Genomic DNA, 24,879 nt, shown 5'->3' on the forward strand with positions numbered 1-24,879 from the left:
GGACAACTAGATATTGGCCTAAATGTTTCTTAAGATAGTATATAGAAGACATAGTATATTTATGATATACCTGAGGTTTGTAAAAAGAAATAAAACATGAATAAAGAAAATGTCATGAATAAGAGTGAGGATTGTTGGATCTGAAGAAGTGTGCAGTATGAAGAGTGTTTACAGTGTGAATTCATGTTTAGTTTAATGCAGCTTGTTTGTCCTCTTTGCAATGTCATAAGGTAACAAGGCGACAAGTACACGCAGGTTTACAGAACAGAATCGAATAGATCACAATACACGTGGATTACTTGATCGATAATATAATATAGTAAGACCCCCCCTCGTGTTCGCTGTGAACAAAACCCGAGGAAGTACCCGGATGCCCGGAGGACTCGTATCGCCAGGTAACAGCAGGTATTCTGGAGCCCCAGACGACCCGGCGCACGGGGGCCCATCTCCCAGCAGCCTCTCTGTCTCCGTCTCCGGCTCCGCTGCAACACTCTCCCAGCTCTCTCTCCGGGTCCGGGGGGTGTCCATGCGCACTCTCTCCTCTATTGCGCCGTGCGAATCGGGCCCATCTCCCCCCCCTGCCCGGTCCTCCCCACCCCCCCAGCCCGGTGGTATCGCCCGCCGCTCAAGGAGGCAGAGCGGGGCGGGAGCGCAGCAGTCGGCTGCAGGTCGCCGGCAGAGAGACGCACTCAGCGGCTGTGGAACCCGTGTCGGTCCGATTCCCCCCCCCCTCCCCTCTCATCGGATCTGCTGCTTTGTCCTCAACTTGCGGAATACAAACATCTTGAGAAGGTAAAATAATGACTTTTTCTTTTCTTTTCTTGGCGGAGAGGCTGTTTGGAAGCGCACTTTGGTGTTTTGGGAGGTGTGTTGTGCGCAGCTCGTGTCCCGCGGTGGATCCGGACTGATGGAGCTTCTTGATTCGATGCTCCAGGAACCCGAGGGAGAGGTGGTGCGCTGCGGGTTCTCTCTCCCTTTATCGGGGCACAATGCGGGCGCCGGGGCGTTAATGCCTTTCATATTTAACATGACCAACACTTTGGCCCGCTTTGGCGGTGCGAGCCGAGGCGGGTTTTTGCGTGTTGGTCGGAGTAGTGAGCGGCTTTACTTTCCGCTCACGTTTGCTCCGAGGATCAGAGGAGCGCTTGTGGGGCTGCAGGAGCCCGTTGCTCCGCACCAGCACTCAAACTTCCTCCACTCCGGGGAGGGAGGGTGTGGGGGGGGGTCTCTCCTGGGACAGTGCGCGGTGTCTCAGTTGGTCTTCATGTTGTTGTCTTGCTGACCTGACTTGTGCCAAACATGGGGGGGGGGGGGGGGGGTTCTTGACCATCTTTTGTCCTTGTCTCAGAATGACCTCATTGCTCCATTTCCCATCACAAAACGGGCTTCTACGCGCGGAATGCGCGGCGTTATTGCGCAAGTTTTACACTTTCTTTATCTGTTTTTCAAAAGTGTATTCTTATTTTTTAACCTCCCCACCCTCCTTGAGATGTGTTTTACTTCGGTTCTTTGCGAGGGGACAATAGAAAATCATAAGTCGATGATATCGGGGAGGGAGGGTGTGTGTGTGTGTGTGTGGGGGGGGGGGGGGGTTGAACCACTGCTCACCTGTCCAGGTGAAGTCTGCTCCACCCTCGGGGCGGGGCGAGGGGGGGGGGGGGGCTTAACGGACTGTTGTGTAATGTTATGATTGTGAACACTTTTGATCATCTGGCGTCCATCTCTCACACTTTGAACAAATACAAAGCCGCTCTCTGTTCTCCACCACTGTGGCTTTTCATCACAAGTCCACTTGTCGGTCGTCTGTAGCGTTTCACTCACTGAGGCCCTTTTATTATTCATGAGCACCCTAAAGGCAACCCGAGCACCGCTGCTTCGTGTGGATGACACGAGGAGCTTCTCTTTACAATAAGTTCATGTGGTCACTGTGCTGCCGTATGACTCCTGTTGAGCGGCGATGCTGCTGCTGGAGGCCTCCTTCCGACGCTCCATTTCCCACTTGTTTCATACGGGTGGGATTGACGCTTTGTGATTTTAAGAGCTGTTTCAGACTCCTGGGCCCTTTCAAATGCAAATCTGGGTTTTCATCTTCTGATGAACTTATGAGGGCTCTTGACAGGTCCTAGTGGGGGGGAGTTCTAGAGCCCCCCCCCCCCCCCCCCCCATCCTCTTGAACCACCTTCACTTCCCCTTCCTTGTGTTCCTCGTGTACTTGCTGTGTGTGAAAGTGTTTTTTGATCAGAGGTCCGTCTGGCGTTCACATGAATGATTCATTTTCATTAACTAACACGTCTTCACTTTGTTTTAATGATGCATGCTCGAGCCGCTGTGGATCATCTCTGCTGTCTGGCCATCATTTGAGAGGACAAACGGACATGCAAGTTTAATGTCTGGAGAACTCGAGCCCTCAGAGAACATACTGTGGTATAAATATATAAACGCTGCACACTACCCGGGACCTCAGCAGCACCTCATGTGCTCTTCTCGAGTCCTGATGGAGAGCGGCCTCTCCAAAGACGCATCTCCGCGCTTTAGAATCCAGGCAGGGAGCATCTTCAGGCCTCTAAAGTGGTCTTTTCTGGAGCAGGATTCACATGGTAATCAGGTCAGGACAGGTTGAGGAGCAAAGACAAAGCTGTCCTCATGCAGAGGGCTGAGGACGGCTTTCAAGGAGAGCATGGAAGCTTCCGGGGATTTTTGTGGTTGTTGCGTGTCTCTTTGTGGTCGCTTGATATGATTTGTTACTTTGTGTGATCATCTTTGAGAGAAAAGAACATGATGATGAAGGAGAGCAGCTTCTTCCTCTCAGAGTGGCTGTGAGTGTGTTCAGGAGGCTGCGTCGCTGTCTGTAAATAAAACGGCCCATTTGGAATCGCAGTGTGCTCGTGTTGGCAGCCCCCCCCTCCCCCCTCCCCTCCCCAAACACAGCTCTGCCATCTGATTGTGACAATGGCGTTTCCCATCCTCCCTCTCAGACAGCCTGATTGAGGTCACGTGCCCCGACATACCTCTCGTTCTTACAGACCAAATCCCTCCTCAGCCCGTCCACCTCGGCAGAAACATGCGCAATGGTGTCCCCGCTCCGGTCCTGAATCCAGTCCTCGATCCGGTCCTAGATCTGGTCTTGAATCTCATCCTGGATCCGCCGCTCGATCCTCTTTGTTTGGACGGTCTGAGCCAGGTGGAAATTAATAATAACGCTCTGTATGGGGACACCCCCCCCCCCCCCGCACAGAATTGTAAGGTTTCTGGATACGTATTGTAGATATGTATCAATAACAAGATTGATGGTTCTTAATGTGATTCCATGAACATTCGACTTGATTTGACAGCTAGATTGATATTGAAAATAATGATTAGTTTCATCTTTAAATCAATTCAGAGTTTTATCATTCAGGGCCTTTATGATGCAACAATGTCAAACTCGTGTGCTTTGCAGCCTCTTAAAGTGGAAGATTTGCTCTTTTGTGTCTCTGATAACTTCAGATGGACCGTTTCCTGAGATTTTAATCAAATATATGATTCAACAATAAACAGGAACAGGTTGCAGCCTCCTGTGTGTTGGTGCAAATCATCACCACTTCTCCTTCGGTGGTCACTTGAAGGACGTTTTCTGAACCAAAGGCATTCATCCTTAAAAACTGCCCCCCCCCCCCCCCACACATGCTCATTGCCCCCCCACCCCCTTGTCTCAGACAGGGGGGGGGGGGGGTGGAAGCATGCGCTCATACGTCCGTGTGCGCATGCGTGCATGTCTGAGCCATCTGATTCCTCTCCTTTGTGTGCGTGCGGAGCGAACGTGAAGGCATGTGCCTTTTCTCTCCGCTCGGAGAATGAAAAAAGGGGCGCAGAAGGAGGAGAGAGGGCTCCCACAGTTGATTTGGCCATTGTGTGTGTGTGTGTGGGTGTGTGGGGGGGGGGCACTATTCCCATTGAGGCTCTGGACGCATGGCTGAGACCCCTAGAAGCTTTAGGCAAGCTGGCTCATTCAGGGCTGGATGTGACCCAAAGGGCTGGGGTGGGACGATGTGGCATTGAGCCCTTTGTGGGGGACGGTGGGAACATTGTCCCCGCTCTGCTGCCCCCCCCTCCCCCCTCCCCCAGCTCATAGAGCGGGACGTCTCTCAAGGTTACAGGTCTCACCCTCTCCTCAAAGACATTCACCACGAGAGAGGGTTCTGATTCTAAATGTCACTGATAGGTGGAGATGAGGATTCCTGAGGATGATTTATCATCAGTGTACAACACACAGAGGAACCCAGTGACGTCCTGGCTGTAGTCCACCTGCAACCCAACCCAACCAAGACCAGACCAGACCACAGGGAACCACAAAGGACCCTCCAGGATTCTACCTGTTCAATTAGCATCAGAAGAGATTATCTGCTCTGATAACATGGCCAACATCCAGGGTCCCCCTCCTCTGGTCCAATTGGAGTACCACTCTCAGTTCTGATGTCCACCACAGATTTGCTCCTGGACCTTGTGGATCCAGGTTTCTTAAGATGCGGGTTCCACATTCACTGACCTCCTGCTGCTTTCATCCACCTCACATGCCTGCAACAAGGCATCAGAGAGCCAGGAGCATGCTGGGTGGTGGAGTAACACCAGCAGCTGGGTTAGCTTAGCCTCCATCTCTGCTCTCCTCCCTGGGTCAGTTGGGTGGTGTTTGGTCCTGCGGGTGTGGCCGGTTGGAGTGCTGATTGACCCCCCTCGACCCGTTTGTCCGCTCCAGGTCTAAGGTTCGGTGAGGTCTGACCTCCCGCCTTGTGGCCTCCAAACATCAGAGTGAGAAGCTGTCCTGATCCCGTCTGATCCCTGACGTGTTTACCTAAAGCCTCATTAGCACTGTGATTGAGTGACTCCCATCGCTCGTATAACCGGCTCGTGTGTGTGTGTGTGTGAGATCACTGGGAAGTCAGCAGTTAGCGCCAGCAGGCATCTGCTCATTTCTCTCACCATATTTTTTACCCACAAGCCCCTGTCCCAGCAGGGCGCGTGTAATCGGAGGGCGGCGTGTCAGGCTGCGGCGTGCGGCGTGCGCCTCACGATGCTTGCGGCACCAAATATAGACCAGAGCCTCCGTCACCTCGGCACGCGGCGGCTGCTCGAATGATCTGATCGAATGATGATTTTTATATCACCTCCTCAATCTTTTCTTCCAAATAAGTCATTTCCTCCGAACCGCCAACACGACGCAAACCGAGTTGACGAGATCGCGGCGACAAGAAAGCGTTTCCTTCCTTCTGTTGGCGCGGCTACCAGGTGTTTTTTACACGTGGTCGCAGCACGGCCACGTAGCGGCAAGCTTTGGGAACAGCCGCTCTGCTTTCTACCCCTTTTCTTTAGTTTTGTGGGATATCTGCTGGTCTCCTTAGGACGGTGCTCCTAGCGCTCTGGAGTCTGCACGCCGGAACAAGAGCTTTTGAGCAATGTGACGTGTGTTTTCATGCGTCATCGGGGTCGTTCCCCTGACCTCGGGTGTCTCGGCGTGTTTTGGCTCCTGCATTGGTCAGTGTGACAAAGCCACCAGAAGATGATGACCATGACGATGTGGTCATGTAGCAGGAATCCTCTCTGACTGACCCGTACGAAGAGAAATAACCGTTTACTTTCCGTTACTTTCTTAGATAGTTGTCTGAATCAAAAACCTGATAAGAGTATTGATAAGTACTAGAATCTATAAAATCGATAGATAAAAGACAGGTAATCTAAATCTAAATGAAAACCTTTTCCCCCCTTTTTAAAGTCAACAAGTGGAGCTTTGGTGCTTCAGATGCTCCTTTGTGCTCCTCCACCTCCTCAGCTCCGTCAGCCTGTGTTACTATGGCGATGGAAGTGGCTCTCAGCGGGGGGGCAGAAGGGTCTGCTTCAGACGGACGGAGACGGAGAGGAGCGTGTGACAGTGATTAATGTCCTGGTAGGAACGGAGACAACGGACTCTCCCTGCACCCCCCCACTCCGAACACCAACACAACGTCTCACTCGCACAACGAGACAAAGTTCAATCACAACCCTGTGAATTATTATTCCACCAAAGCCATTATTTCTTTCCCTGGACTTTGATGGATGGAAGGTGGAGGAAATTTAAATGTTGGGTTATACACGGAAGGAAGTGAGATGCACCTGTGAGTCTGACCAATCGATCCCCTCAATCCAGCTTATCAGTTGTTACCATCACCTGGCCCTCTGGTTACTGTCACCTGGCCCTCTGGTTACTGTTACCTGGCCCTCTGGTTACTGTCACCTGGCCCTCTGGTTACTGTCACCTGGCCCTCTGGTTACTGTCACCTGGCCCTCTGGTTACTGTCACCTGGCCCTCTGGTTAATGTCACCTGGCCCTCTGGTTACTGTCACCTGGCCCTCTGGTTACTGTCACCTGGCCCTCCGGTTACTGTCACCTGGCCCTCTGGTTACTGTCACCTGGCCCTCTGGTTACTGTCACCTGGCCCTCTGGTTACTGTCACCTGGCCCTCCGGTTACTGTCACCTGGCCCTCTGGTTACTGTCACCTGGCCCTCTGGTTACTGTCACCTGGCCCTCTGGTTACTGTCACCTGGCACTCTGGTTACTGTCACCTGGCCCTCTGGTTACCGTCACCTGGCCCTCTGGTTACCGTCACCTGGCCCTCTGGTTACCATCACCTGGCCCTCTGGTTACCGTCACCTGGCCCTCTGGTTACCGTCACCTGGCCCTCTTGTTACCGTCACCTGGTCCTCGGTTACCGTCACCTGGCCCTCTGGTTACTGTCACCTAGCCCTCTTGTTACCGTTACCTGGCCCTCTTGTTACCGTCACCTGGCCCTCTGGTTACTGTCACCTGGCCCTCTGGTTACCGTCACCTGGCCCTCTTGTTACCGTTACCTGGCCCTCGGTTACCGTCACCTGGCCCTCTGGTTACCGTCACCTGGCCCTCGGGTTACCGTCACCTGGCCCTCTGGTTACCGTCACCTGGCCCTCTGGTTAGTGTTACCTGGCCCTCTGGTTACCGTCACCTGGCCCTCGGGTTACCGTCACCTGGCCCTCTGGTTACCGTCACCTGGCCCTCGGGTTACCGTCACCTGGCCCTCTTGTTACCGTCACCTGGCCCGCTAACGGGGAAGTAAAGGATGATGGGAGGCTGGAGGACAGCGACTGCGTGATGGAGACAAGCAGCCAAGTGTGCAAACACTGCGTCTGGGTGGTGATGGAAAGCCTCCCGTATGTTCCTTCATAAAAACCACCTATTGCTGTGGATGGGTAGTCTGCCACACACACACACCTTGTTCTCCCTTGATATTGGACACACTTTTTCTTATAGAAAGAAGCAGCCTCAAAGCTTCGCCACGGTACCTGGTTCTCTTTCATGTCCCCCCCCCCCCTTAGTGTGGAGGTCCTTTTTGAGGATGCGGCTCTCTGCTTTTTCGCACTCCAGCGCTCTGTTCCCTCCCTTTACTCCACTACTCCCCCATAACACTGCAGCTGAAAGGAGCCTCTGTTGGACTGCTGTAGTGTGTGTGTGTGTGTGTGTGTGTGCGCGTTTTATAGAAGTAGAAAGCTCATTTTGTACGTTTTTGTAAGTTTAATATAAACCATCCCGAGTCACTGAGGAGGGTTTCTGCCGTGACGACGTCAATCACAAAGTCACCAGGGGACAAACTCCACTTCTTAAGTGAAGTTAAAGCTACATTCCCTCTAGTGGCCACCAGGGTATGATACACCATGGTTACCACACCTGTTATTGCACCATGGTTAATACGCCATCTTATTACACCTGTTATTACATCATGGTTGTGAGAGCTCTCGGTTTCTCATTTGCTGGTTACTTTCAAAGCTCATTTTAGTACTTTGACTCAACTTTAGACTTGTGGTGTTTGTCTGTCTCTCTTACCCTGATTGTCTTCCCTCTGCACAGTAGTTTGCTTTTGTTTTTAACAAAGGTAACGTGTAGGTGATGAGTGTTCTGGAGGTTTCTTTCCTGGGGGGGGGGGGGGGTGTCCTTGTTATCGCTCATCCAGTTGCCTGGATTATTTCCATCAAACACCCCAAATGATTTTCATCTTTGTCAAATAATGTCTGGAAAGTGAGTGAAGTTTAGACTTGTTTGCTTTTGTCCCATAATTTCAATAAGGAGTTGCCAACAGAATATTCAGAATATTACATAATATATAACAGTTATATTCAGTATTTTATCTGCTCAGAAACATTCTTTTTCAGAGCAATATGACAGTGTTTGTTCTCGTAGTTTAATATTCTGTTGTATCTATCTAGCTGTTATTGGAATAAAACCATCCAAGTCTCCTCCTTTTAACGTTGAAATATCTCGTTGTCGTCGTCTCGGTCTTGTGCTTCGTGGCTCGGTCGAAATCGGCTGAAGGTTTAGTGAGCAGCACTCCCCTTGTCTTCATGGCCAAGGTCATGAAACCACTTTGAAGTGGTCCTGAGTCAGGCTCAGTCGGACCTGCAGCCGTTGCTCTGCTCTGGAGGGAGGCGGACGGCTCTGCTTCTGGTCCCCTCCACACACCCCCCCCCCCCCCCCCCGGAGACCCAGGACGCCCTGCTGGACTGAAAGGAGGCCCGTGAGAACAAGAACCAGGACAGAGAGGGTAAGCCTGTGAGACCCTGCTGCGGTAGAATGAGGCGTTTTCTAAAGGGACCCTGGTGTAGGAGGCACTACCACCTTTGACCACAGGGGGCGACAAACACCCGAAGCCATAAAACCTGCCGCGCCGTCTGGATCCATCACCAACTCTTTGTAAGGAGCGGTGACTTTGTGACCGTGATGTAGTATGTGTGTGTGTGTGGGGGGGGGGGGTCTCCAGGGACACCTGGCTGGCGGGGGGGGCATAGGCCTGAGAGAGCCGGGCCGCCCTCCTCTCCCTCTCCTTTGGCTTTGGATGGAAAGCGGCCCCTGGTGTAGTCGACCTCGTTCCCTCCTGCTGACCCAGTCAAACCACTTCGGCCCGACTGGTTTCCATCAATGATTCTTAGTGGCTCCTCTGAGCCCATTGTTCCACTGGTTTGGGCCTCAGTTACTTTCAAGAGGATGTCTTCATTCAAAGAGTGAACCCGGTTCGCTTCATCAGCTTTCTGTTGGCGGCTCGGTACCTCTTATTGATCTGTGAGGCACCTTTTATCTCTGCAGCCTTTGATCTAGAGGAGCCGCAAAATGTAGATTCAAAAAAACGTATAGAGCTGATGATGAAACAGGCGAAATGTAAGACACTTACAAGCTAGCACTTCAATTGTATAATGGCTCTTATCTATAAATCGACTCATTTGATGAAATTGCCTTTTGTTGTTTTTCTGGGTTTGTTTCCTTATGGTTGAAATCTTATTGTAAGTCGCTTTGGCTAAAAGCATCAGCTAAATAAAATGTAATGTAAGAATTTTATGTAGATACTTACCTGCATTTATTATGCAATTAAACAGACGACATTAAACTTCATATAAGGGCCAAACGATCCGCACAGCAATTAAAACCAAATGACTGTGAATCCAAACCAGTCTACAATACTTTTGAGACTTTTAAACTGAATTAAGAAGGTCACCACGTTTCTTAATGCTGGTTGATGATGTTACCATGACGTCCGCGGATCTTTGTCCTCATCCGGGCTGTGGTCAGAGGGGACACTCCTCCCGTCCCTCCATCCTCCTCCGCCCGCCACTGTTGGCTTCTGGAGTTGTGTCCGACGTGATGGACGAGGGTTTCCTCAGAAGATGGATGGAGGAGCTGGCCTGTCGTCGGGGTGTCTCCTGCACCTCGCCTGCCATCTGTGCTGGTCCAGAAGCTCTGAGCTGTCCTCCGTGGGCCTCTGCTGCGGGTGAAGGCTCTTTTGATCAAAAGCAGACGTGTCCTGCTCTCCTGTGTCCACCTCGCCGAGCTCAGGAAGACGAATCACTCGCGGCCCCCTTTTTCCATCCGTCCGCTCCTCTTCTCGCATCCATCCTTCACCCTCCCCGCCTGTCGACCCGCTGATTGTGTGGGTTTAGGAGCCGGTGGAGCGCTTTCTTTCGTTCCTTTTTTTTTTTAGGGCCAGGTGCACGGGGTTTAGTCGAGGTAACCAAACAAACGGCTAAAGAAAAGCCTGGAATCAATCTCTCTTGGAAGCTTCTCGTCTCGTGGGCTTCAAAAGAGTTTTTAGCACGGCTCGTGTTCTCTTTAAGCTGAAAGAGCTAAAGCAGAGGTGGACGCTCTTCTTGTCTTGAGACGTCATATGAAGCGCGCGGAGGACGCTGCGGCCACGGGGACCTCCAGGGACCCATCGTCCAGTGACCTGAGGTCGTTTAGACCGCTCCGTCCCTAAAGCCACTTTCCTCACAGATCTTTGGAGCGTTTCTTTTTTGTTGCAGAGCTGCTGCTTTCTTTTATTGGTGTGAATCCACAGATTTCTGCCTCCTCAAACTGGATGAAGGAACAGGATATGAGCATTCGATGCTCAAAAGCTAATAAAAACAAAAAAAACAGAAGAGCACTTTTGACCCAGCTGTTTTCTTTGGCTCCTTCTGTCCAATAAATACACATCACAACAAGCTGAGGAATCGGTGCTGAGATGTTTATTGGCCGTAGGAGATGCTGCAGGAGCGTGCAGGTGATGGTTTACCTGTATTTCTGCTTCCACCACAGTGTCTCCGTCTCTCGTCCTCTGATTGCCAAATGTCCCATGCTGTGTTAGCTTAAAGCTCATTAGGCTGATGGAAACATTTCACTCACTTTTCTGCTTGTAATCTACATAGTGGAGGGTGTAAAAGCCCCCCCCCCCCCCCCATTGGGGGGGCCTTTCTCTGGGTTTGCGTGGTGCTGCAATGCGCTCTTCCTCTCGTTTCCTCCTCCTCCTCCTCGTCGCCCACTCTCTTCCTCTCTTTCTTTCTGGGTTACTGCTGCTCGGCTTCCTCCCGCGACGCCTTTGACCAGCAGGGAAGGGACGGCGAGGCGCTTTGGCTCTGCCCCCTCGGGGGCCCAGAGTCAGTGGAGTGGGAGTGGGGGGCACAGCAGCCTGATGCCACGTACAGTTTAGGAGCGCAGTGAGCACTTCAAGAAGAAACTACTTTGCTCTTTCTTCTCCGAGTGCAGCTGCCACCCACCGAGTCGGGGGGGGGGGGGGCTTGTTTTAATGATGCAGCTCCGTCAGGAGCTTCTCCTCCGAGACGGGAGGCAGGAGGAAAGTGAGAACCAGGTGTTTGTGATAATGAGAGACTCGCACTTTGAGAACAACGCTAGCGCCATCGATCTGAGGACCAAGCATTTCCTCATGAACACATGCAAAGATTCCTTTGACCTTTGACCTCTTTGGACAACATTTAAGTGGTGTGTGCATATATATATATATATATATATATATACAAAGCGACCCACGGAGCCAAACTTTGACCTTGAGTGCTGAATTTAGTTTAATTATGAAGCCAGATGTTTTGGTTCAGTTTGGTGCCTTTGTGTTAAACGTAAAGATTCTGAAGCAGAACCAGTTCATTCTGATGCAGCCCATAATTCCTCCCTAATAAGACAGACTTTCTTTACTGGCTGAAGGAGGGACTTCTAACCACACAAGGTGTGTGTGTGTGTGTGTGTGTGTGTGGGGGTTCTCTTCACCTCCTTCCCGCTAAGTCTTCATCAAACTGTCTGATTCCGTTATCTCTAACCGGGGCTTAATTAGCAGAATTCAATCAGTCGCCGCTGGATCCGATGGCGTCCGCTGATAATCAGCGGGGGGGGGGGGGCGGGCGAGCGAGCATGTTTTGACTCGGCACAAAGAAACTGTTCGAGATGGGAGAAGGATCGGAGCCCCGTCCTAGAGAGCACCTCCGGATCCGTGAGGCGTGTGGTAATAATAGAATCTAACAGTACATTAGTCTCTATGGAGCAGACCTCCACGTTCTCCTGCAAGTTCTTCATGTCTAATGTCTCAAATTGTACAATGTGCACTGCGAACTAATGAAATGTTGTAAATTACACAAAGCAAGGAATGTAAGGAATATTAATATAATATTTATAAAGACCTATTTATGCTGAGATTCAAGTTATTTTAAATTGAGCTGGGGCAAAGCTAGCATAGCATAGCATAGCGTTCACTAGGCTCCTCCTGATGTCATTACTGAAGCCGCTTCGTATTCCACGTGGATTTGAATTCATGTTCTCCAAAAATGTGTAGATTTAAAAAAAACTTTTTGAAAATCTATTCCTGAGATTTTTGTTGACGCCACAAACACACATTTTAACTTTAGAGGTCTGAAAGTTTTTTTTTTTTTTTTATCCTAATCCTGTTCTGATCAAAACAAACATATCAAACATCACATCTCACATCAGAGGGGGCGGCCCCTTTCTTTGGTTGCCGTAGAAACCAGCCGGAGGTATTCGTCGTGTTTTGCTCCAGGAATACAAACAACCTCAAAGAGCTGTCTGCGCCTTATGGCCCAGTGGTCTCTCTGGTTCCTGGTCTCTGGTCCCCCCCCCCCCCCCCCCCCCTCTGGCAGCCCCTTCATCCAGAGCCAGTTTGCATAGGAGAGCCCCCCCCCCTACACACACACACACAGCTGAGTACACTTTCATGTTTGCCTTTGATAACTTTGTATTTGTTACCAAATTCTTTCCGTTCTCTCGCTTACAAACAACAAACTTTCTTGCTGGGTTCCTGCCGTCCCCCCCCCCCCACACTGCGCCCCCCCCCCCTCACTGTGGGCTATGTTGTAGTGAAAGCTCTTTTCTGTTGTGATTGTAAAGGAGGCTCCTAGTGCCCATGAGGAGACAGGAATCTCATTCAGAGGGTGGCCTCCTCCTGCTGCTCCTTCACCTTCTCCTGCTGCTCCACCTACTGATCCTTCACCTCCTACTGCTCCTTCACCTCCTCCTCCACCACCTACTGCTCCTTCACCACGTCCTGCTGCTTCACCTCCTCCTCCACCTACTGCTGCTTCACCTCCTCCTCCACCACCATCTGCTCCTTCACCACATCCTGCGGCTTCACCTCCTCCTCCACCTACTGCTGCTTCACCTCCTCCTCCACCACCTACTGCTCCTTCACCACATACTGCTGCTTCACCTCCTCCTCCTCCACCTACTGCTGCTTCACCTCCTCCTCCACCACCTTCTGCTCATTCACCACATCCTGCGGCTTCACCTCCTCCTCCACCTACTACTCCTTCACCTTCTCCAGCTGCTCCACCTACTGATCCTTTACCACCTCCTCCAGCTGCTGCTCCTTCACCTTCTCCTGCTGCTCCACCTACTGCTCCTTTACCACCTCCACCAGCTGCTGCTCCTTCACCTTCTCCTGCTGCTCCACCTACTGATCCTTCACCACCTACTGCTACTTCACCACATCCTCCACCACCTACTGCTCCTTCACCACGTCCTGCTGCTTCACCTCCTCCTCCACCTACTGCTGCTTCACCTCCTCCTCCACCACCTTCTGCTCCTTCACCACATCCTGCGGCTTCACCTCCTCCTCCACCTACTGCTGCTTCACCTCCTCCTCCACCACCTACTGCTCCTTCACCACATCCTGCTGCTTCACCTCCTCCTCCTCCACCTACTGCTGCTTCACCTCCTCCTCCACCACCTTCTGCTCCTTCACCACATCCTGCGGCTTCACCTCCTCCTCCACCTACTACTCCTTCACCTTCTCCAGCTGCTCCACCTACTGATCCTTTACCACCTCCTCCAGCTGCTGCTCCTTCACCTTCTCCTGCTGCTCCACCTACTGCTCCTTTACCACCTCCACCAGCTGCTGCTCCTTCACCTTCTCCTGCTGCTCCACCTACTGATCCTTCACCACCTACTGCTACTTCACCACATCCTGCTGCTCCACCTACTGATCCTTCACCACCTCCTCCAGCTGTGCTCCTTCACCTCCTCCAGCTGCTCCCCCACTGGAGGACGGTTGGCACGTCGTCGTGGTCGATGTTGTTTACTGATGTTTAGTTTAGAGACGACAAAAAGCTGGAAGAAAACAAGCTCCTTTCAGGTCCAAAAGGGGGAGACCTAAAGGGGGGGCAGGGACTCCTCCCTGGGGGGGGGGGGGGGGGGGTGTCCTCTAAAGCCGATTTTAGGGAGTGTCGTTATTCTTGGCAAATCACCACACTGCCTTTGTGGTCCCAGTGCGGTGCGTTAGGCCACAAAGAGGGGCGCCTTGGCCCGGCTCACAGAGAACGCATTCACACCCAGCCTGGGGGGGTCGGGTCGGGGTGGAGGGGGGGGGTCTCCTTAGATGAGCTAAAGTCTTGCAGGATGATGTCACACATCATTGCCAGCTTGTGATGTCAGCAGGTGGAGATCCAGGACAATTGTGTGTTCAGTTGGACCTGCACATGTGTCATGCATTAACAGTACCAGGACGAGGGGGGGTGATCCAGGGAGGGGGGGGGGGGGGGCTCTCTATTCAGGGGACTAATTACTAATTAGCTGCGCGGCAACTAATCACCAGCTCGCTACAAATTGGCAACAAATTTACTTCAGCTCGACATCACAATTCTGCCTCAGTGGAACTCTACATTTTTAGGATGAATTCTTTATGATTTCCTGCTGGAATAAAATATTATATATGTATTATAATCCTTTAGTAGTTCAACAGAATTCTCAGGAATTATTCAACTTCAGGTTCCACTTTTAACCGGTGGGAGATGATGGGATGAACTTCAGGAGATGTAAATGTCACGTGGTCCTCTGGCCCCTCGAATGCCTTCAAAGGAAACTAAGTAAGGTCCTGTAAAAGTCCCTGTGGGGAGAAGGCCTTTGTTCCTTTATTTATCGTCCAATCAAGTGGAAGCTTTGGCTAGCGGGAGATTTCATTACTTTCTATAAAGTGGGTCGGCAGACGGAGGCCTTTTGTCCTGCACTGATCTGTGGGCCATTAAGCTGGAGGCCGGTCCAGGATGGAGGCTAACAGGCTAATGATTAGCTGCTCAGCGGGTAAACCTGCTCGCAAATACTGGTCCGACTCACAGCTCTGTTCTCCAGCCACAGAGCTCAGCGTTGGAGGATTTGATTTAATTGCGTGTGTGTCCCTCTGGTTGGCTCTGTCTGCACCGCTTCATGAGTTAAAGCTACTTCTGTGTAGTGACCAGCAGGGGGCGACTCCTCTGCTCCCATAGACGTCTATGAGGAAATGACTCTACTTCTCTCTTGATTTATTCCCTCAGTAAACATTGTAAACATGAGTTTATGGTCTCGGTCTCTAGTTTCAAGTCTTCTTCAATGCAGCATGATGTTCATTTAGTGAGTGATGGTCTCACCTGAGTCTGACCTGTGTCAGGTGCGTTTCTCCTGGCTGGGAAGGAGGGATTGTAGCACTGGTCTGGGCCCTCTCCTCCCTAGCGGCCCCCCACCCGGCTGCTCACTCACACACATCTCTTTCTGTTCCTTATTTTTTCTCTTTTGCTCACCGCTACAAAGCTTTGGATGAAATAAAAGCAATGAGGGAGCTGTCAAAATAAATCACTTCCTGCATCAAGGAGGAAACAAGAATGCGGCTGAAGGAAAAGGTCGCCGGGCTTTCTCCTTTTCTCCTTTTTCTCTTCTCCCTGCTCGCATCAGTCCACATTTCTGTGAGAACAAAAGGGTTGATCGGACCCCCCCCCTGGGGAAGCTCATCATTCACTTCCATCACAAAGGTGTTTGAATCCAACCCCTCGGCGGAGAATACTTTGATAAAAGGAATATATTGACGCTGTGAGAGACAATGATCTGAGAGTGACGGTGTAACAGCAGGCCAGATGTTGGCCCCCTCTAATTAATTGGTTTGTGGGGACGAGGAATCTGAAGAATACGAGCTCAGAAGTTTGAGTTATCTCTGATGTAACAGTTGAGCTTTGTTCACTTGAGTGTATCTTTATTATCACATCCTGTTGGGTGAAATGTGGATGGGGGGGCTTCCATCATGCAGGTGCATCTTCAAGGAGAGATGATCTGATGCAGGTTGAATGGAGGCACCTCACACAGAGCTCAGAGCTTGTGCCGATGGGAATGATCGGGTTGAAGTCCTCTAAGGCTTACATGAACACTCTGATGTGACACCAGTTGCTCGTCTTCATCGCGTTAGCCGGGCGCCATGGAGACGGATGATGAAGCTAAGAGGAACTGTCCTGTCCCACTGAAACGAGTCCTCTGGGGGTCACCTCGGTTTGAAGAGAAGCAAATCCGGAGGTGCAGCTGCTGTGAAGAGTCAATACGGCCCAAAGGGACCAAGGGACCAGGAGGACGACGAGGAGGTGCAGAAAGGGTCTGACATAAGTAAAAAACCCACCCGTAGGAGCTTAAACCTTCAGGGCGTATGGTTCTAGTACCCCCCCCCCACCCCCAGGAGGACACGGGGTCACATGTAATCTTCTCTTTGGAGGAAGAAGCTGGTTTCTTTGCAGCTTTAATTACGTTGACGTTTTTCTTTGGCTTTGAGGAGATTTCTTATTGTTACCCCCCCCCCCCCCCCTCACCACACACACACACACACTAATGCTAGGAGGCAGGATTAGTTCTGCTCTCTTTGATTCGTTTACATCACTTCAATATTCAAACACAAACATAAAGTGCCTTAATTGAATTGAAAAGTGCGGCTGCTCCAATTAGTTAATGGAGGCCGCTGATTGGATCTCTGGAAATGGCTTCTCTTTGCAGGTGACTGATCGCTGGAGAAAACCAATGCTTAAATTCCTGCACATTGAGCAAGCAGCCGCAGGCGCACACACACACACACACACTGCAGGCCGCAGCGCTCCTCATTTACACAACTAATGGGCAGAAATGAAGGGATCATTTGCTTCATCCAGAGGAGAAGCTGCATTTGTCTTTTCTGTTTCCTGTGATTATATCACAATCACACGCCGCGGCCCCTTCGGGCGCTCGCCTCCATTTCCCTAAATCACAAACGGTAAACAACGCCACCAGTGATCCCGCTCGATTCTTCTGCATCACCACATTGGCTGGCGCGGTTCCCCGTCACGCTTCGGGACGGCTTGTAACCACACATTGTGTCGTGGGACCACACGCCAATTAAAACCAGGAAACAAGACGCTTTTTCCCCTTTGTAATTACATCACAATGGATTTAATTACAGCGGCGTGTTTGCAGGGTGGCAAATGAGCGCCGGCCTTGATGTCTTGTGTCAGTGAGACGATGTTCCATCACCGGAGTTAGGCTGTTCACAGAGGGGTTTATCAAATAATCCTCCTCTGTGTCATCGGACCTGCAACGTGATCAGTGATCATTGATCTGCCCGGTGCGCTTCCTGTTCCTCAGATCAAAGGCAATGCATCTTGTGTATGGCTAAAAGTCTGAAATAAGGTCTCACTTCATCTAAAGCTGCATTCTGTGTAGTGACCAGCAGGGGGCGACTCCTCTGCTCCCATAGACGTCTATGAGGAAATGACTCTACTTCTCTCTTGATTTATTCCCTCAGTAAACATTGTAAACATGAGTTTATGGTCTCAGTCTCTAGTTTCAAGTCTTCTTCAATGCAGTATGATGTTCATTTAGTGAATGATTGTCCATTTAGAGTCACAGACCATAAATGCTTTAGGGCGGGGCCTAACTCTGATTGACAGGTCTCTGATAGATGCATACCATACAAGATGGCGACCGCTATAACGCCAAACCCGAGGCTCCAAAGCGCCCTAAAACCAATGAGAGTCGTTGTGACAGCTACCTCCACTTGTTAAACATCTGTGAACTGGAAGCATCCGTCGCCCCCCCGACCCCCCCCCACCCCCAGTGGGCTCTCTGTCCCTGTGGGAGCGGTGGGCTCCGACAGTGGGAGGGTTGTGAAATGGAAAGTGGTTTCCTCTAAACGGCCGACCACTTTAGTGTGTGTGTGTGTGTGTGTGTGTGTTGCGTTTGTCTGTCTCTGTGGACACCCGGTGATCAGATTCTCACTCTGTATGCAAATGACCAAGAACATCACTTCCACAAGTGATTTTGTACACAAGCGGCAGCAGCCCCCCCCACCCCCGGGATGGTGAGCCGTTGCTATGTTGACAGTGTGTTGTCCCAGAGGACCCGTTGTGTCCTGTACCCAGAGGACCCGTTGTGTCCCGTAGAGACTCTAAGCTGCACACAAACCGCTTTGGGTCTGCCGTTAACTGGTCACATGTCTGATGGTTTCTGGGTGCAGGGCAGGTGAAATCAGTTAAATGAGGAGACACTCAGGAGAGTTAACATCCATCCCTGAGGGCATCTAGTCATGTCTCTAAATGGACCAACAACATTTACAACGTCGGATCATGCGGCTTATCGCACAGCGTGGAAAGCTCCCACTGTGCTAACAACGCGACAACAACCCGCCCAGCTAAGGAGTGTGACGGTGTAGACGGCAGAAACTACCACGTCATGCTGACATGTGGTGCTCCACGGGACCCTTTAGTAGCTGTTGATGCTGTTCCTCACTCAGGTGATGATGTTCATGGTCTGGAGAGGAAAAGCATGGAAGGGTTCGCGTTGAAGCAGATGGAGGAACTTGTAATGCTGAGTACCCCCCCCCCTCCCTCCCCCCTCCTCCTGCTCCTCCTGCTCTCTAAGCTCCTCTGTTGGCAGGTGAGCTTTTATTAAAGTTTGGCGGCGCCATGGTGGTCGTGATGAATGTCCAACGCAGGAATCCAATAAGAGGGATTCTGTGGGAACGCCGGCTCTCCTCCTACACACACAGACACGCACGCACGCACGCACGCACACAGACACACACACATGGTGGATGGATGCTCTGTCATCAGTGGGGGGCTGTGATGTCGTCTTGGAGGCGTTGAGGCGTGAACTTGATGGCGCACGTTATCGTGGTCAGGGGGAGGAGTCACGACGAGTGAGTCGACCTCCACTTTTTAACTATTTGATATTTGCTGGAGACGTCCTGGAACTCACTGGAACAGCATCTTCCATAGCTCTGACCACTGTGTGACCTCTGACCTCTGGCCTGTGTCGGCGCATCTGTCCTGAGGCGAGTTCCCTGTTGAACGGGACCTCCTCGCTGACTAAATCCTTCAAACATTAGCATTCATGTTGTAATTGTGACGTCTGCTGTTTGGATCCTGCTCTCTGAGTGGGACCTTTTTATTGTGATGCTGTGTTGTTTTCATCACGCACACAAAGAAAAGCGTAACCAACACAACGCGTGAATTAATGTGCGCGGCGTTTCTCCTCTGTGTCCCGAGAGGAGCTGCCAGGACGGGCCGTGTGACCTCGTCCTCGGGCGGCCTCCGATTGGCTCAACCGCGTTTCACAGCAGTGTGAGTCTGTCTGACTGTCATTGTGTATGAGAGACACAGACCTTGTGCGTGTGCGTGTCTGTGTGCGTCCAATCAGGCCGAGGTGTGATTTGACTTAACGGGCCTCTAATGGTCGTCTCTCCGGCCTGAAGCACATACTTCAATCAGACTCTTCCTCCCTGCGGCTCCTCGTCTTCGCTCCTCTGATTGCGTGCGTGTGTGTGTGTGTGTGTGTGTCTATACATGTATACATACACATACGTGTGTGTGTTGAACTGAATGATGACAAGATTCAAATGAAATAACCATTTAAAAGAAGAACTGCAACTTAAATGAAATGTAAATAAACAACACCGTAAAATGACTATTCCCCCCCCCGACCCCCCCCAGCAGACTGCGGAGGTCTGTGTTGAAATACACTCGACCCGCTGGCTGTTGTTAGCGGCTTGGCGCTCTGTTGCCATGGATACGCTGGCAGAGCAGAGCGTATTCATACTTGACCTCTTTTATCCTGAATGATCTCTGGCTGCGATCCGAAATCCATCATCACGTAGAGGCTTCTCCTCACGTGATGCTCATCTCCACCCTCAGATCCCACCGCCAACTTACCAAGAGCGTATGTTTACAACCAATCAATGAAACAACATTATGAGGGTCCACCTGACAACAACTACGGGGAGATAAGCTGCTCCATGTCTTCATGTCACGGCGAGATGTTGCACAATAAGGTCTCTTGATGCTGATGCTAACGAGGTGTGGTACGTTTGGGGTCATCAAGTAGATATTATAGAGGGGACACCTTTGAATACATCAGGTTCCCTTGAGGTGATGGAAAATGGATCTGTATTATACGTTATATTGTTATATATTAATTCAATAATACATAAATGATCACTTGATCTGATCTCTTTTCTTCTTCTTCTTCTTTCGAGTGCTCTCTAAACATTGATTGAAACTTGAACGAGTTCCAGCAGCTCCCTCAGCAGCTGTTTTTTAGGGGGGGGGGGGGCTCCGTTAATGACGAGCCGGGGCACTCTGCATTTGTGTAACTGGCGAGGCGCTGTAGGACGACGCTCCTGCAGGATCTGCTTCAATGTAGAGCTGCAACGTTTATTCTCATAATCCATTCATCTATTGACACAGTGTGGAAACAATACTCACACATTCACTTCCTGTGTGTGTGTGTGTGTGTGTGTGTGTGTGTGTGTGTGTGTGTTCCCATGTACAGGTGTAAAAATGTATTTTTTTTCCTCCTTCCAGCTGCCTCCCAGAGGTGAGGTCATCACCATGACGGCGTCCTTGCGGGACTCCTCCCCCTTGTCTGTGGCCAGCTTCTTCTTCTTCCTCCTCCTCCTCCCGACCTGTGGCGCGCTGGACGCCGACCCCCCACCCCCCCAGGTGCTGTTTGACCAGCCAGAGTGCAGCAAGAAAGAGCATCCGAAGGTCTCCGTGCAAGGTCAGAGGTCACCGCTGTAATCCTTCTGCCCCCCTTCCCCAATACCCCCCAAACCACTTTCCTGGGGTCTGAACCCCGGGTAATGGAAGTAAAGCTTTCCGAGCCGCTCGGCACCCGCCTCCACCTGCCTTCGACCCCCCCCGCGGTGCAGATCAGAACCCCGCCTCCGGAGCGGAGGGCCTCGTAAGAGGAAGTGTCAGCTCCTGTGATCGATGAGCGTCTTGCGGCAGCCATCACCTGGGGGGTGGGGGTGGGGGTGGGGGGGGGGTGGAGGAATGAGTTGGCAATGTTTATTCCAGCAGCACTCTGTGAGTCCTCCAGCCCCACGGACCTGAATCTGTCATTTGTTGGATTAATTGATCCATCTTCCACTGGGTGAGCTCCGGGCAGAAAGGGAGGGGGGGGGGGGGTTTACTTCCTTTAAAGTAGGACAACTCAGTGCAATCTAAAAATGAGAGCCATCAGTCATGATGGAGGGTTCTGAGAGACCTTAAACCTGACGGATGCTCATTTCACTGATCACCTTCATTTCTTTCAAACAACTTTATCAAGTGGTCGAGAGCAGAGACGTGTCATAAGGTGATGACATCACGCATCCATCAACCGATGTCTGCATTGTGTGTGTGTGTGTGTGTGTGTGTATATATATATATATATATACACACACACACAATACGTATGTGTATGTATAGTCTATGATCACTTTAAAGGAACTGTCAGTACTGGTTGATCAGTACCTGAGCAGGTAGTACACGGAGTACCTGAGCAGGTAGTACTCATATTTCACACACAGATTGTTATCCGCCCCCCCCCCCCTCCCGTCACGCTGTTATCTCTTGTCTCTGCGTACCGTGTGTCTGGATGGCGAGGGGCTGCCGGTGGAGGGTCACGTGATTCTCTTCACGTCGTCATGGAAACGCCGTCACGCATTCCAGCAGGTCGGAGCCGCTGTGCGATGGATGTTTATCAGTGTGTCTCTGCCACAATATTTATGTGGTGTGTGTGCGTGTGTGTGTGCGTGTGTGTGTGTGTGTGTGAGATAATGGAGTCGGCTGGTTTGTAAGATAAATAAACTTTGTCCCTTCATCACATCCAGCGCAGCATTATCCATCAAGGAAACGAGACGCTTCATGAGGAGCACGTAGGATTATGATAAGACCCTTTGGCTCTGGATCCAGAGGAGGGTAGAGGAGGAGAGGAGAGGTGAGGAGGAGAGTAGAGGAGGAGAGGAGAGGAGGAATAGGAGAGAGAGAGTCTTCCCTCTGGAGAGACACACAGAAGAAAGGAAGCAGGTGTTGTTGTTCATTTCCTGTTTCCAAGTCTTTCTCTTCCGTACCCCCCCACCCCCCCCAACTCCCCTCTCATCTGTCTCCTCCCTCACCTCCTATCTCTGGCATCCTTGTTCAGTATTTCTGCTCGTGTTCTCCATCCTGCTGCCGGAGGCAAAGGCCCCCCCCCCCCCCTCCCTGGACTCCCCCCTCCCGCCAGCTCTATGATAACGGCCTTCGAGGCGTCCATCAGGCGGCTGAATGGCGTTGAGCAGGCTGCCCGCTGATGGCGTGTCAGGTGATCTGAGATAGCAGGGATATTTTAGGGGGGGGGGGGGGGGCAGGGCATTCTCCCACTTGTCCCACACTGAGGCCGTTACATTGAATGTTCCCTCAATTAAAAGCTGGAGATTCCCCCCCCCCCCCCCTCGAGAGGAGAAGGAGAGAGGTGCTGTGTGAGTATAGAGAGAGATACACTGCCCCCCCCCCCCCCCCTCCCATTGGCCTTTTGGATGCTGTGGACCCGGCTGACTTGTGACTGAGAGGCTGTTAGCCTCCTGCCTCCAGCTTCATTCTCCTGCTCTGCGGGTGGGGGGGGGGGCGTTGTGCTCAAATGAGGCACCCTCTCAAGCTGTCGTCCTCTGCGAGTGAAAATGAGAATGTAGAGATAGTGAAGAGGGGGGGGGGGCGATAAGGCCGAGGTGCTGAAGGCATTCAATGTGCACCTTTAAGGGGTTAATTCCTCCGCCATCATTTACTCACTGCTGGTTATTTTTCCAATTTCAAATATGAATAATATTCTTGGGGGGAGTTTTGCTGCGGGTTTTTCCGGGTGCTAATTGACAGAAGCGTGTGACCATGTGACCTGCTTCTGCACCCCCACCTCGCCCTGGAGAGAAACATTTGTAATATTGCTTATTTCCAGCGAGACTTTTTTTCCATTAACGAGACATCTTGTTGCAGTGCCCCCCTCCCCCTGAAGGAAGGTGATGATAGACGGACACCTTTGGTACGATATGCGTCATTCATGGCTCATTAAACATGGCAGCTTGGGGGGAGGGGGGGAGAGACTCAACTAGATGACTGATTATAAAGATAATGATAAGAAATATAATACACGATAGGATGTGTTAGTTTGTACCTCATGCCAACAAACAACGAGGTCTCGTAAATAAAGTACCCCGTCCACAACATGCATTGTGTCTTTTCAAAATAAAACTTAGCGACCAGCATTGGTTCTTCTCTAAGTCAGCGGGGTCTTTATTTCTTTGCGACACGCTAACATGAAGAAAACTCCTGGAAAGTTCTTCTGTTGAGAGCACGGGGCTGTGACCCTGAAGCTGAGGCCAACAGCAACTTTAATGTGCCCAGTGCTACAAATGAAGCGCTCCCTCATTTTCCCTATTCAATGGCACGGTTTGTTTTTTTCCAACAGCTTCTAATTGTAAGATGACACCCACCAAACCTAAGATGACACCCTCCAAACCCTCCAGACGTGAGGTGACACCCACCAGACGTGAGGTGACACCCACCAGACGTGAGGTGACACCCTCCAAACCCTCTAGTCGTGAGGTGACACCCACCAGACGTGAGGTGACACCTTCCAGGTGTGAGGTGACACCCTCCAAACCCTCCAGACGTGAGGTGACACCCACCAGACGTGAGGTGACACCTTCCGGTCGTGAGGTGACACCCTCCAAACCCTCTAGTCGTGAGGTGACACCCTCCAAACCCTCCAGACGTGAGGTGACACCCACCAGACGTGAGGTGACACCTTCCGGTCGTGAGGTGACACCTTCCAGTCGTGAGGTGACACCCTCCAAACCCTCTAGTCGTGAGGTGACACCCTCCAAACCCTCTAGTCGTGAGGTGACACCCTTCAGACGTGAGGTGACACCCTCCAAACCCCTCTAGTCGTGAGGTGACACCCTCCAAACCCTCTAGTCGTGAGGTGACACCCTTCAGACGTGAGGTGACACCCTCCAAACCCTCTAGTCGTGAGGTGACACCCTTCAGACGTGAGGTGACACCCTCCAAACCCTCCAGACGTGAGGTGTCCCCCACCAGTCGTGAGGTGTCCCCCACCAGTCGTGAGGTGTCACCCACCAGTCGTGAAGTGTCACCCACCAGTCGTGAGGTGACACCCACCAGTCGTGAGGTGACACCCTCCAGACATCTGTGAGGTGACACCCACCAGTCGTGAAGTGTCACCCACCAGTCGTGAGGTGACACCCACCAGTCGTGAGGTGACACCCTCCAGACATCTGTGAGGTGACACCCTCCAGACATCTGTGAGGTGACACCCTCCAGACATCTGTGAGGTGACACTAGGCTGGATCCACAGTGCACAGCCGGCTTTAAGGAATCTCACATTCCATCATGTCTGTGTTTGGACCCCCCCTCCCTCGACCCCCCCCCCCTCAGCCTGCATGCTAGCTTGACATTCAAGAGAAAAGAAGATGCAAAGCGATAGAAAGCTGTTGATTTAGGAGAGACGGAATGTCTCCGCTCCGTTAATCTGTCTCGGGGGGGGAGCATTGATCGTTTATCAAGCCCTCCTCTGCCGGGCAGTTATAAGGACGATAACTGTCCTTTACGAAAGGGGGGGGGGGGGGGGGGCTTTCTACCAGCATCTGGACCACAACTCTTTCTTTAACTGGCTGGTGATGACATATTCATGATGTGGGGGGACGTTGATATAATCTCAGATGATTTATGCTCCACATTAAACTCTGAAGTGATCCCTAACAGCTCCGGTTTTTACTGTTCAGCCGGCTGGGGAGGGGGGGGGGCATTCCTCCTGATATCTGCCTCTCCACATCCTTATTTTACGCTTCATGTCATGTGCTTTTAATGATCATATTTTATGGGGAGGGTAAATCAACTGTCTTTCTAAATGACGGGATCTTCTATCTCTGGATGTCATATTTATTGGTTAACGCAGAGGGGGCGGGGCTTAGCGGATGTGACCCGTGTTTTACAGTGTTTAGCCACGACAC

At 51.4% G+C, this 24,879-nt stretch overlaps 1 protein-coding gene across 2 annotated transcripts in view; it reads left to right on the forward strand.

The window, feature by feature from the left end:
* The first annotated feature begins 673 nt into the window (after positions 1 to 673).
* Positions 674 to 24,879, forward strand: part of sema5ba (sema domain, seven thrombospondin repeats (type 1 and type 1-like), transmembrane domain (TM) and short cytoplasmic domain, (semaphorin) 5Ba) — a 49,158-nt gene continuing 24,952 nt past the window's right edge. For both annotated transcript variants that reach the window (XM_037488041.2, XM_037488039.2), the window contains exons 1-2: positions 674 to 792; positions 20,417 to 20,612. In XM_037488041.2, coding sequence (XP_037343938.2) covers positions 20,444 to 20,612 — 169 coding nt within the window. In that variant the 5' untranslated portion in view covers positions 674 to 792; positions 20,417 to 20,443. The remainder of the gene's footprint in view (positions 793 to 20,416; positions 20,613 to 24,879) is intronic.

This window comes from Pungitius pungitius, chromosome 10 (genome assembly GCF_949316345.1).
Source record: "Pungitius pungitius chromosome 10, fPunPun2.1, whole genome shotgun sequence".
In the NCBI taxonomy this organism is placed as follows: Eukaryota; Metazoa; Chordata; class Actinopteri; order Perciformes; family Gasterosteidae; genus Pungitius; species Pungitius pungitius.